This window comes from Camellia sinensis, chromosome 8 (genome assembly GCF_055761805.1).
Source record: "Camellia sinensis isolate YWXY chromosome 8, ASM5576180v1, whole genome shotgun sequence".
In the NCBI taxonomy this organism is placed as follows: domain Eukaryota; kingdom Viridiplantae; phylum Streptophyta; class Magnoliopsida; order Ericales; family Theaceae; genus Camellia; species Camellia sinensis.
Window position 1 is genome coordinate 187,168,321 of NC_138968.1, and position 14,568 is coordinate 187,182,888.

Sequence of the window (14,568 nt, forward strand, 5' to 3'; positions counted from 1 at the left end):
TCAATTAATTAGATCCAAATTGGAGTTAATTAAGCTAATTAAATTATGAAGATTGAGAATTGTGATTATTACGAATTAAATTTATTTATGGGGTGTCCTATTTGAATATGTAATTTAATTGACGGAAACTTGGAGTTTGATCAGAAATTGAAGACCTAAATGATTTAAGAAACTAAAATTGAGGTTGGAAATAAGTTTAATTTAATAATTGAAGCCTTTTGGGTTATGGATGAAAAATCTGATTTGAACTGATAAATTTAAATATATTTAATTAGGTTCTAATAGAAGTCAAATAGATTAATTAAATTATGAGAGATTTATGATTTGTTACAATTAATTTAATTATGTGTTAATCAATATTTATTTAGATTAAGTGTTGCCTAATTAAGTTAATTTTAATCATGAATTGAATGGTGAAATTTGAGGGTGTATGTGGGTGTGTGTACTAAGCAATCTGTGTGTGTGCGCGCGCATGTGAATGATGTGTTGGTATTCAAGGGTGAGTGCACGTGTGCAGTGTAAGGAATGGTGTGTGTGTATACGAGGAGAGAGTAGGCAACTCTTTTTTTTTATTTATTACTTACTGGAAGCACTCTTGTGCTGGGGTGAGATTGAAATCAAGAGAGTGTAGCTTCATCTTTGTGTGGGCAACCCGTGAGAGAGAACCAAGAGAGAAGGGAGAAATTTCAGCTCAAGAAGAGAAGAAACTAAGGGAAGAGAAGCTAGGGAAAGTAAAGAACTAAAGAAAAGTTCAAGAATTTGCCAAGAAATTCATCAATTTGAAGACTTAAGGTAAGAAATTGAGACTTAAATTTTGTAGATGGTTTATTTACAAGCTGAAATTGAGGGGTAATTGGGTTTAATTTCATGACATGAGAAAAGAATGTAGAAGGTTTTTGTTAAGTTTGACAATTAAGTAATTGATGTTGTGATTAAATATTTGAGTTTGATTTTCTTCATCCTTCACATATTTGAAGTTTATCATTACATGCATGGTAAGTTTTCAAGATTTTAGAATTTAATTCATATTTTAAAGTTTTTGAGCTTGAGATTAAATTGTGATATAAATTAAGAAGTCAAATTATAAATTGAGCTAGATGATGTAAAATTGGTTGGATTTGATAAGTGTTTTATACATGCATTATGGATTTTAAGGAATTTAAGGTAAACAATTTCATGTTTTAAAGAGAAGAAGGAAAAAAAAATTATAAGAAAAATCAAGTTTATGGAAAATTAAACATTGATTTAATTTTGAATATAGAAAATTAATTAGTTTTAATCTTAATGTCATACATGCAAATATTTTCCTAAGGGTCCTATAACTTCAATTTCATGTACATTAAAAGGAATTAGTAAAATGGTATAGGAATTGAATTAGATTCAAAACCATAGAAGTTAATTTGAAAATAACTATTTTGGGTTTGAATTTATTTGTCTTATATGAAATTAAGTATCAATCACACATGCATCATGCAATTTCAAGAATTGGAAAGCCTAATTTATATCTTAGAATTGTGGGTTGATATTAATAAGATGAATTAAAACTAAATTTAGGCAATTGGAACATGATTTTGAATGAATGTTTTCTAATTGGAAGTGTTTACTAAATCATACAGTGGTTCTCCATTTTTATATATCAAAAATACATGTTTTGAGGCTTTGATTACCAAAATTGAATTTAAATTGCAATTCTGGAATTTTCAGAATTTACGTTGTTCGCTCGAGCGAGGAAAGTTTCGCTCGAGCGTGGAAATCGAGCTCCCAGAAGTTTTCAAATTTTACAGTCCGCTTGAGCGACCAAAGTAGCACTCGAGCGGAGACCCATTTTCGGCATATTTTGGAAAATTGCATTTGGTTAACATTTTTATTCTCATCTCTTTCCAAGGCATTCTAGACATGATTTATGACTCAATAAAGATTAATAAGCTACCAATCAACATGGATTAGTTAGTTAAAGAATGAATCATTGATCTAGTGGTAATTGTTTAAGAAGCCAAGTAAAAGATCAATCTATTTGGAAGAAGGACTTAGTAATGAAAGAATATGTGAAATAAGAACCTGACTTATTTGAATGAGAAAGAATCAGCGTAGTAGAACTTCGGACTATTTAGATGGAAAAAACACTAGAAAAGTCGAGTTTGATCAAGGAAGGTATTTCAATGTGTTTATGCTATGTGCTTGTGTAGGTCACGCGCCATTGCCTGTCTGATTTATCTGATATGTCCGGTGTATCTGATTTGCTTCTGCGGCTATCTGTGAGTAATAACTTAGTAAAGTTATGTTCAATTGTATTTATTTTCTGTGTGATAAAATGAGATCTATTTTCTGAAATGATATGTTCTGTACAATGAATGATTGTCCAATTTTCTGATATGTATTCGTGACATCCTCAGCATCATGTGATATCTGTTAGCTGTTACCCGGTATCGGAGGTTCCTTTATAGAACTTATTTCTGTCTGCACTCTGTTACCCGTACCGGAGGCCCTGTCACGGGGACTCTGCTTCTGTTCTGTTACCCGGATCCGGATGTTCCTTTATAGAACTGGTTATTCGTAACCTCACGTGTATACGTTCTGTTCTGTTTTGTTAATGCTAATGGATGTATCACGTATGTTTGCGCATGACTTATGATTTCTGTCTGTATATGATCTGGACAAATTATGATTTTGATATGAAACTGAATTATAATTTTTGAATCTGTACGGACTCATTCATTGAAACATCTTTACTCTGTTATTGTTCACTGAGCTTTCGCTCACAGTTTCTATTATGTATGTAGGTGAGCCAGTGCGTGATCAAGGCCAGAGTTGACGGCCTTCATTTCTATTTTTGTCAGCCAACCGTTGTGCCTCCCGTGGAGGTTCCGGATATGTCAAGTGATTGTTGCTATGTGATTTAAAGTTTTAGTTCTGTCTTCTTGTTTGGTTAAATAAGTCTTGTGTATTTTATAAAAGAGGCTAAGTCTTTTTGTCTGATCTGTATATATATTATGACAACTTGAAGGTAATGTGTATAGGTGTATATAAAAGTTTAAAATTTTTCTGACTCATATAAGTCTGCACAGCTCAATAGACGTTGTATATTTGTTATTTGCTTCCCTTAGCCCCTAATATTATGTTAATCTGTCTCAGAGGCCTTCGGTAATCCTAGGATTACTGGCCGGTTACGATGCTAAATCTATAGGGGCGGGTTTAGGTCGTGACATTTGAAGTGAAGAATGTGTCCTGATTTTGCAGTTGTATAGTCTCTGATCCATTGTGGGTTTTCTAGTAAGGCGATAAGATTTGGATTGATGTGGGGATGCTTTTATAAGTTTTTAATCTTTTACGTTTGTTATAAAATGTCAGCACATTGGCCTCCAGAGTTTATAATATTTGATGCCATTATTTAGGTGTAGTTGACTTGGACAAAGTTGCCAGTTTGGCATTTGTCTGGAGGAATTAGACCATCCCCGGTTCTTAAAAACAATTTCATCAAATTTAATTGAAAATTTTGATTACGAACTTGATTTGATATTAAATACTTCAATATCTTTTTTTTTCATCGATGGTTTTGAAAAAAAAAATCCAAACTCACACTAAAAACTTGTTTTAATCATTTTTTATGGGGAAAAAAAAAACATCTCAAATCCTAACTTCTCCTTTAAAAAAAATTTAATTTAATTTAAGTAAAAACAAGGCTATTAAAAATTTGGTAAAAGATTTGGTTCATCATTGATTTGATGAAAAAATTATCTTTCCCGCGATTTGATTTGGAATTGATAAAATGGTTGGAGTATATTTTTAGTATTTTTTCACCAAATTTAAATATGATGAAACAATTGATGAAGAATTGAAAATGCTCGTCCGAGGGATGCAGATTAGATTAGGGGAAGTGTCACGACCCAAACCTGTCCCTATAGGTTTAGTGTCGTAACCGGCCAGTAATCCTTGGATTACCAAAGGTCTCTTAACAGAATGACACATGATAAGGGGCTGCCGAAGCAATTATAAAATTACACATTGTCCATAGAGCTGTGATAACGCATATAAGACGGAAATTTTCAAAACAAACTTATATACAAATATATATAAATATGATGTCGTAAATACATTAGTCTTACGTCACCTGTATGCACAGATGTAATCAAAAAGAAACTTATCTCTATATACAGATAAGCAAAAACAAACTACAAAACATCTTTGTCAGGTTCACAAAACTTAACTTCTTCAAAAAGGGAATCTCCCCGAGAGGCACAGTGGTTGGCTGACTCAACACTCCAGGTAGCAACTTAGGCCTGGTCACGCGCTTGCTCACCTACATACATAAAATAAATAGTGAACGAGAGCCCAGTGAATAATAACAGAGTAAAGGGTTTTAATGAATCCATGACAGATTCATAAATCAGAGTTCATATCAAATATAGATTTATAATCATGTTCTTGTTCAAACTACATACAGAAACTAGAGTTCATGCTTAATCATATGTGGTACATGCATTAGCGTTAACATGCTTGTTAGTTCCTTTAAGGAACCTCCGGTATTATTATCCTTGAACCACGATATTATTATCCACGAGCAAGGGCCTTGAAAACCACGGTATTATTACACCCGGGTAAGGGCCATGGGAACTACGGTATTATTACCCTCGGGAAAGGGTCTTATACTTGTAAACCATGGTCTTATTACCCTTGAGCAAGGACCTTGTGCTAAGGATGCCACAAATACATTTCAGAAATTTAGACAATCATTCATTCATTCAAAACATCGTATTTCAGAAAATTGTTCATTTCATAGCATCAAAAAATAATTAAAGTTAAACATAACTTTACAGAGTTATTATTCACAAATGGCTCCACTTGCAGAACAGACAAATCAGATAACTTGTGGCGCGCGACCTACACACACATAGCAGAAACATATAATGAAACACACACTCGGTTGATACTTAACTTCTTTCGTTTTATTCTTAGTGTGTTCCTAAGTCTTTACTTCTTATTGAGTCTTACTCATGGCCTAGGAATGCCTAGGATGCAATGTGGATGCCAAAATGCATTCCAGAACCCTTAACATAACTTACTGAAAACAAGGGTCCCGCTCGAGCGTAGCATCCCTTGCTCGAGCAGACATGCAAATATGTGAGGGTCCGCTTGAGCACAACTTCATTCGCTCTAGCGGTTTGCAAACATAGAAAAAGTACTGGTTATGTGATTTTCACGCTTGGCGGACGCTCGACGGTCACTCGAGCGTGAGACTCAGGACCTCACTCGAGCGCAAATCTTGTCGCTCAAGCAGTCTACAAAAACACGAAAGTTTTGCGTGCTCACATTTCACGTTGGTGCGGACTTCGGGTCGCTCAAGCGGAAATGTAAAATCACACAGTGGTCGATTGAGCATAGATTCTACCGCTCGAGCAGAAGTGCAGAATCTGGAATTTCTAAATTGCACTCCCAAGCTCCAAACTTGAACTACACACTTCAAAACTCATCTTTTTGGGCCAAATTTCTAGAAAACATTTAGAAACTTGTGAATTATTATGATTTGAAAATCATTTCACTAAATCAAGGCCCCAAAGCATGCCAATTGACCAAAACTCCAACTTGAAATTTATGAATGTGCCATGAACATGACATGCATGAATTATTTTGAGCTTAAGCTTTCCAAAACACGATCAATTAGGGTCAAAAGGTAAGAAATGTGATGAATTCTTGAAACCAAGTTAAGATAGACACATATATGTGAAAATTCTTTAGAATTTTACTCAAAACACCATGATATATGCATGCATGCATGATATGGTTGATTTCTCTTCATTCTTAGTTCAATTCTTGCATTATCCATCATAATTCTCTAGAGTTCATGTCTTACACTTCATAATTGTTCAATCTAGGGGCTGAATTCTTGCCTAGGCTTGTCAAGATAAGAGCTAGAAGCTTGATTCTTGAGTTTCTAAGTCCAATTTCTTCAATTTCTAGCAAGTTCTTTGGTTGAGCTCAAATCTCTCATTTCTCTCCCTCTCTCACGTTTGTTTGCTTGTGTAGGCTCAAAGTGTATTGAAATAAAGGAAAAAGGTTGAGTGGTGTTACAGTTGGTGCCTTATATAGGCTTGGATAATAGTGTAATTAAATTGTTGATCAAACTAATCAAGTAGACATTAAATTATTCTAATTTAATCATTCCGAATTGAATTTTAATTAAAATTCCCATAATGTTCTAAAAATTCCAACTAACACATAAATCAAGTCAATTTCGTGATCAGATGTCGATAGGGCCTTCAATTCGTAAAATGAAACAGAAACGGAAACATATATTTCTACGATAAATAGATATAAGTACAATCATGCAACACACACATGCAATTAATTTAGAATTTCACCTTAATTACTGATTAGACTTATTTGATCATGATTTAACGTTAATTAAAGGTCGGGGTTGTTACAGTCTTCCCCCTTTAAAGAGTTTGGCCCTTCAAACTGAAGTTACCTTTATTTTTGTCACAACCCAAACCGCCGGTAATCCGTGATTACCGAAGGCCTGTTTAACAATAATGACAAAAATACAATATAGAGGGGCTGGCGGAAGCCAGTCAATGATAAGATGATGTCCAATGAGCTGTGACGTCCTGAATGAGAAAAACTTTCGTAGATATAACCACTTTCATAGCCATAGATATATATATATATACACCAAAGAAACATATACAAAGTAGCATATGGATTAGGGACATAATCCCCTCATCATAACCGCACAGTCCAAAGTCTTACACATTTATTACACTTAACAAAAAGGGTGGATAGGAACACCCAAAAGCCTTGGCTCGTGCAGACTCGGAACCTCGAAGTGAGGCACAATGGCTGGCTTAACAAAACAGGAGTTTAAGTCGGCACCTCTAGCTTTGGTCTGGTGCCTGGCCACCTACATATATATATATAAACTGTGAGCCATAGCCTAGTGAATAACAAATGTGTAAAGAGGTTAAGAATGATGTCCTTACAGTCTTTGAAACAATCGATTAGCATTAGAACATTTTCAATCAATATCATTCAATTCAATCAATTCGATTCATCATATTCGTAGGTCATACGTGGTACATCCAATAGCAACAATACACTAGGTCTTAAAAGACCGAACAATCAATTGATGGCCATCATACAATAGTTCCAAGATTTGGAACTGACAGAGATCTCTGTAACAATAACGATATCAATAACAATAACAATCACAATACACTATGAATGCCACGAATACAATTCAAAATAGGATCATCATTTAATCGATAAAAAGTATCATTTCAGAAAGCAATATGATTTATCAATCTGAAAATAAATAGGATTGAACATATCTTTACAACATTGTTGCTCATAGAGAACAGGGCTATAAGTAGGCTATTCAGCTTTCTTGAGGCGCGTACCCTACACAGTTACAGAACGAACGCAGACTAAATTACACATCCCACACATTGATAACTTGGTCCTTTCTACTTGGGTTGATGTGATTCTACTACGTTATCTCCATTAAGATGTCTTAAACATGGCCTAGGATGGGAAGAGAATGCAAAAATGTACTTGAAAATATTTTTCAAAATTTGCTGAAAACAGGGGGTCTCGCTCGAGCGTGGATTCCTTCGCTCGAGTGAGCATACCGAATGTGAGTGGTCGCTTGAGCGCAGACTCTTTCACTCGAGCGGTCTGCAAAAATGTGAAAAGTTCTGGTTGCTTGAAATCTTTGCTTGACGCTCACTTGATGCTCGCTCGAGCATGAGATACAGTTCCTCGCTCGAGCGCAAGTCTCGTCGCTCGAGCGTGCTTCTGCACACGCAAAAATTCTGAGAGCTTATAATTTGCGCTCGAGCCAGCCTTCTATTGCTCGAGCGAGAGTATGAAAATGCAGGTGGTTGCTCGAGCGTAGAATCTTTCGCTCGAGCGAGGAAACAGAATTCTAGGTTTTCCAGATTTGTTCCCAAAGTTCAAACCATGGATTTAACATGCCAAAACTCATCCTTTTGGGCCAAAATTCTGGAAAACACTTAGAAACTCATAATACTTCATGATTTAAAAATCATTTCTTAAAATCAAAGCCCAAAAGTATGCCAATTGTACACAAAATCAACTTGAAATGGAAGAACATGGTGTAATTATGCCATGCATGTACTTATTTGAATTCATGACCTCCAACACATGATCATATGAGTTATTCTTTCCAAAAACATAATGAATTCTTAGATTACAACTATAATATGAACATGCATGTGAGAATTTCATGAAAACAACTTCAAAATTCCATGATATGGCCATGCATGCATGAATTAATTCTCAAATCTACTCTTTAAACTATTTCTTGACTTTAGTCCCTAATTTCCATGAATCCATGCATTAAAAAACTTCAATTCAAAATTAAAAGGGTAGATTCCTACCTTAAGTCTTGAATTTCCAAGTGTGGTAGCTCAATCTTCCAAATCGTCTCCAATTTCCTCTAAATTTCAAGCAATTGTCTAGTTGAATTCAATTTCCTCCTATTCTCTCTCTCCCTCACCTTTTTATGCAAGAAGGTGGAGGCTAATGGTGTGCCAAACAAGTATGAAATAAGAACAAAACAATGGTCTTGAGGAAATCCACTAAATGGCAAACATGTAAATAACTTAAACTAAATCAATTAGCATTATTTATTCTAATTTAATTGCTCCAAATCAAATTTCAATTAAACCTACCACAAAATTATATAATTCCTAATTAGCATATAACACAGGTCAATTTCTGAATCAGTCGCTGATAAAGCTGTCAATTCGCAAATTGAAATCAAAACATGAACAGGTCTTTCTATATCAAACAGATAAAAATGCAATTAAAACAACACACTTACATAATTAATTTAGGATTTCATCTTAATCATTTACTTATTATGCTTAATCATGAATTAGCGTTAACCATGAGTCGGGTTGTCACAATTTTGGAAGAATGTCGGGTCTAACGGAAACAAATTCGAATATCTCTTTGCCATATATTCTTCTGTTTCCCATGTAGCATAAGTCCCTCCATGATTTTATCAATCAACTTTCACCAATGGAATTTCCTTATTCCTCAATCTTTTGATTCTACGGTCCACGATCTGAATTGGTCTTTCCTCATAGGTGTAGTCATCTTTCAAAAGCACATGTGTCGGCTCAATAACATGTAACGGATCTCTCAAATAATCCCGAAGCATTGAAACATGAAAAACGTTGTGCATATTTTCCATAACTAGAGGCAGGGCTACCTGATACGTCACTGGGTTAATTTTCTCAAGGATTTCATACGATCCAGCATATCTCGGTGCTAACTTGCCTTTCATTCTAAACCGTGTTTGGCCCTTCATCGGAGTTACTTTGATAAATACGTGATCCCCGACTTCATATTCTCTGTCTCTTCTTTGGATATCAGCATAACTCTTTTGGCGGCTTTGTGTAGTTTTCAATCTTTGTTGAATCAATTTCACATTTGCAGTCGTTTTTTGCACGAGTTCTGGTCCCAACAAAGGTCTATCACCTACCTCAGCCCAACATATTGGAGATCGGCATTTTCTACCATACAAAGCTTCGTAAGACTCCATACCGATACTCGAATGGTAGCTGTTATTATACACAAACTCGGCCAACAGTAAGTAGGTTTCCCAACTGCCTTGAAAGTCTAGGGCACACATCCGTAACAAGTCTTCCAACGTTTGAATGGTCCATTCGGATTGGCCATCTGTCTGTGGGTGATAAACACTGCTTAGTCTCAATTCAATTCCTAGAGCCTACTGTAGACTCTGCCAGAATCTTGAAGTGAACTTAGGATCTTTGTCAGATACAATAGATAATGGCACGCCATGTAATCTCATAATCTCATTAACATACAAGTTAGCCAATTTATCCGTATTATACAAGGATTTGACAAGGAAGAAATGTGCAGACTTAGTCAAATAATCAACAAATACCTAGATAGAGTCCATACCTCAAGGAGAGCAAGGTAATCCCATAATGAATTCCATCGTGATATGTTCTCATTTCCATGCCAGTATTGGAAGCGTTTGTAGCAAACCAGTGGGTCGTTGATGTTCAGCTTTAACTTGTTGGCAGTGCAAACATCTAGCCACAAAATCTGCAATCCACTTTTTCATTCCCGACCACCAGAAATTCTATTTCAAGTCATGATACATCTTTGTATTTCCTGGATGCCTAGCAAATTTCGAATTGTGAGCTCTAGTCATGATGCGTTTCCTCAAATCAAAACAATCCGGCACACAAAGGCGATTTTGAAATCTTAACACATCATTTTCAATCACGAACCCGTGCCTCGATTTTGAGTCAATTTCATCAAAAATTTTCTTCCAGAACTCATCTTCATGTTGTTTCTCTTTAATCTCTTCAATGATTGCAGGTTGAGTAGAAATGGTGGCTAAGATCCCGCCCTATTCCCACAGTACAATTTCAATTTCATTATTTTCTAGATCATATATTAACTCCTTTTGACCAGTGAGTAAGGATGACAAATTACCCATGGATTTCCGGCTCAAGGCATCTGCAATGGTATTGGCTTTTCCCGGATGGTACAAGATTTGCAAGTTGTAATCCTTGATTAACTCAAGCCACCGTCTCTGTCTTATGTTCAACTCTTTTTGAGTGAAGAAATATTTGAGACTTTTATGATCTGTATATACTTCACAAGTTACTCCATACAGATAATGGCGCCAAATTTTCAAAGCAAATACCATAGCTACTAATTCAAGGTCATGGGTTGGATAGTTCTTTTCATGAGGGTGAAGTTGTCGAGAAGCATAAGCAATCACTTTTCCATTTGCATTAACACACACCCCAAGCCTTTATAGGACACATCACTATAAATTTGAAATCCATCAGTACCATTAGATAAGGTCAAAATTGGTGCAATTACTAACCTAGTCTTTAACTCTTGGAAAGCAGTCTCTCTTTGATTAGTCTAATCAAACGGCATAGTTTTCTGTGTCAATTGTGTGAGTGGCAAAGCAAGTTTGAAGAAATCTTTCACAAATCTACGATAGTAGCCTGCAAGTCCCAGAAAACTTCGAACTTTCGATACATTTGTTGGTCTAGGCTAGTCCACAATAGCTTCAATTTTCTGTGGGTCAATGGAGATACCATTCTTGTTGATTACATGCCCCAGAAATGCCATACTGTCAAGCCAAAATTCACATTTGAAAATTTTTGCATATAGCTTCTTCTCCCTTAGGGTTTGTAAAGAAATTCTCAAATGATTCTCATGTTTTTCCCTGCTTTTAGAATAAATCAATATATCATCGATAAACACAACCATAAACTCATCAAGGAATTGTTTGAACACTATTCATTAAGTCCGTGAATGTTACAGGTGCATTAGTTACCCCAAATGGCATGATTAGGAATTCATAATGTCCATATCTAGTTCTGAATGCAATTTTCTCTACGTCTTCTATCTTGACCTTTAACTGGTGATACCCAGATCTAAGGTCAATTTTAGAAAACACTTAGGCTCCTTGAAGTTGATCAAACGGGTCATTTATTCGTGGTAGTGAGTACTTATTCTTGACAGTTACTTTATTCAACTCTTGGCAATCAATACATAGTTTCAAAGACCCGTCTTTCTTTTTGATGAATAACACTAGGGCACCCCAAAGTGTAGTGCTCGGGTGGATAAACTTCTTGCCTAATAGTTCTTAGAGTTTGAGTCTTTAATTCTTTCAGTTCAGAAGTGGACATTCTCTATGGGGTCTTGGAGATAGGTTGTGTTCCAGGTACTACATCAATAGTAAACTCAATTTCCCTATTAATTAAGTCCCCAGGTAGGTCAGTAAGAAATACATCAGGAAACTCACGGACTATAGGTATCGTTTCCACATTAGTGCTATCTGAAGATATAGTTAATACACAACACAAGTAGCCCTGACAACATTTCCTTAACTATTTCCTAGCTTTCATAATTGAGATCAAATATGGTAGAGGAACTATCCCATTTCTAGTAAAAATAAACTCAGGCATACCAGGTGGTCTAAATACAACAGATTTACTCACATAGTCGATGGTGGCACAGTATTTAGTCAACCAATCCATACCCAGAATACAATCAAAATAATCAATGTTTAAGGGCAATAAATCAACGTACAATGTCATGTCACCAATCATAATTTCACATGATGAATAAACATAAGCACATATCATAGAATCCCAAGTCGGTGTAGCCATAGATAGTAAACAGTTCATGGGTTCTAATGATCTAGCTAATTTTCGAGAAAAAGCATGCGATACAAATGAATACATGGAACCAGAATTAATTAGTACATAGGCATTCTGAGCACATATAGAGATTATACCTGATACCACTGACTCAGTGTTCTGTACATTCCCAGGCGCTAATGCAAGGACTCGGCCTTGTCTCAAAGTTTCTCCTCCAGTATTGGCTCTTACATTGGTTATTGGTGCAGGAGCAGACCCGGCTGAACTTGTCACTGGACGGGTAGTCGTGTTGAGTCTCATTGGACAATCTCTAATCATGTGATCTGTCTTGCCGCATCGGAAACAAGCACCAGATGCACGGTGACACATGCCCTTATGCTTCCTTCCACATTCGGGACAAACTGACATAGACCCACTATTTTGACTTGAACAACTTGAAGACCCAATATTTTGCTTCTTCAAAAATGATCGACCTTTCTTGAAATTGAATTTGGCCCTTTTACCCCTCCATTCACTTGTTGGAATTGTAACTTGTTTCTTTGCTGCTAGTATGGCCTCTGCCATCAATGCCCTATCAAGTACCTCCACATAGGTAGGCAATTTCAATACACTTACTCGATCATACACATCTAGGTCTAAGCCCCTTTCGAATTTTCGGGCCTTCTTATAATCTGTATCGACCATATGAGGAGCAAATCTAGCCAACTCGGTAAACTTAACCTTATACTCGACTACAAACATCCTGCCTTGCTTCAATTCTTGAAATTCAGAAACTTTCCGATCCTGAAAATACTGAGGAAAATACTTGTCATAGAAGGTCACATTAAATTGAGCCCATGTCATATTCCCATTGCTATTCCGGATCAATAACCACCATCTTCGGGCTTTGTCTTTCAGGGTGTAGGTGGCCAAAAAGACTTTTTGGATCTCTGAACAAGGAAACACTTTGAATAATTTCTTCATTTCCAACAACCATGTTTTAGCCTTTAATGGTTCAATACCACCAAGGAAAGTCGACGGTTTCATCTTCATGAATTTTTTAGTGAGGTTGATTATATCATTGTTGTCTGGTTCAATTTGCACCGACGGAGGTGGAGGTGGTAAAGGTTGTTGCCTCAATTGTTGTGTCATTGCTTCGGTCAAGGCTGTAAGCATCTGTTCTATTCTGTTCATTCAGGCCTCAAAAGATTCACTTGTATCATTTCCCTTTGCCTTCTCCATGTTGCTATAAAGAGACAGGATAATAATAAGCATAGGAATAATCTTGTTCATTTCTTTACATTTCATTTGTTTAAGTTCAAATTAGCATACACTCACACATGCAGATGAAATGTCACTAATTCTTTTCTAGGACATCATCTAGCTTGTATGGACTTGTGTGTGTGGTATTACACGTGCCCTAATACCACTCTGTCATGATCCAAACATGCCCCTATAGGTTTAGTGTCGTAACCGGCCAGTAATCATTGGATTACCAAAGGTCTCTTAACAGAATGACACATGATAAGGGGCTGCAGAAGCAATTATAGAATTACACATTGTCCATAGAGCTGTGATAACGTAAATAAGACGAAAATTTTCAAAACAAACTTATATATAAATATATATAAATGTGACGTCGTAAATACATTAGTCTTACGCCACCCATATGCACAGATGTAATCAAAAAGGAAACTTATCTCTATATACAGATAAGCAAAAACAAACTACAAAACATCTTTGTCAGGTTCACAAAACTTGACTTCTTCAAAAAGGGAACCTCCCCGGGAGGCACAGTGGTTGGCTGACTCAACACTCCAGGCAACAACTTAGGCCTAGTCACGCGCTTGCTCACCTACATACATAAAATAAATAGTGAGCGAGAGTCTAGTGAATAATAACAGAGTAAAGGGTTTTAATGAACGATGTCCATGATAGATTCAGAAATCAGAGTTCATATCAGATATAGATTTATAATCATGTTCTTGTTCAAACTACATACAGAAACTAGAGTTCATGCTTAATGATACATGGTACATCCATTAGCGTTAACATACTTGTTAGTTCCTTTGAGGAACCCCCGGTATCGGAAACTTGTAACTTGCTTGAACCACGATATTATTATCCACGGACAAGGGCCTTGAAAACCACGGTATTATTACCCCCGGGCAAGGACCGTGGGAACTACGGTATTATTACCCCCGAGCAAGGGTCTTATACTTGTAAACTATGGTATTATTACCTTCGAGCAAGGGCCTTATGCTAAGGATGCCACAAATACATTTTAGAAATTTAGACAATCATTCATTCATACAAAACATCGTATTTTAGAAAATTGTTCATTTCATAGCATCAAAAAATAATTAAAGTTAAACATAACTTTACAGAGTTATTACTCACAGATGGC

General features: G+C 36.0%; 1 protein-coding gene and 1 long non-coding RNA gene across 2 annotated transcripts; one reads left to right on the top strand and one right to left on the bottom strand.

The window, feature by feature from the left end:
• The first annotated feature begins 466 nt into the window (after positions 1 to 466).
• On the top strand, positions 467 to 3,283 carry LOC145797374 (uncharacterized). The gene is made up of 3 exons (XR_014338843.1): positions 467 to 792; positions 2,187 to 2,255; positions 2,781 to 3,283. It is a non-coding gene; the product is annotated as an uncharacterized LOC145797374 (long non-coding RNA).
• Positions 3,284 to 10,132: 6,849 nt separating this feature from the next.
• LOC145798348 (uncharacterized) lies at positions 10,133 to 13,313 on the bottom strand. Its single transcript, XM_082885871.1, has 2 exons — positions 12,288 to 13,313; positions 10,133 to 10,405 (listed from the first exon to the last, which is right to left on the bottom strand). The coding sequence occupies exons 1-2, from the start codon at positions 13,311 to 13,313 to the stop codon at positions 10,133 to 10,135; spliced, it is 1,299 nt and encodes a 432-aa protein (XP_082741997.1).
• Positions 13,314 to 14,568: the final 1,255 nt, after the last annotated feature.

Excerpts from the sequence above, each read along its gene's own strand:
- LOC145798348 (XM_082885871.1), bottom strand. The coding sequence starts at position 13,313 with ATGACACAACAATTGAGGCAACAACCTTTACCACCTCCACCTCCGTCG. Across the intron at positions 10,406-12,287 it reads TATGTGCTCAGAATGCCTAT|GGCGGGATCTTAGCCACCAT; the intron begins GTACTAATTAAT and ends CTGTGGGAATAG.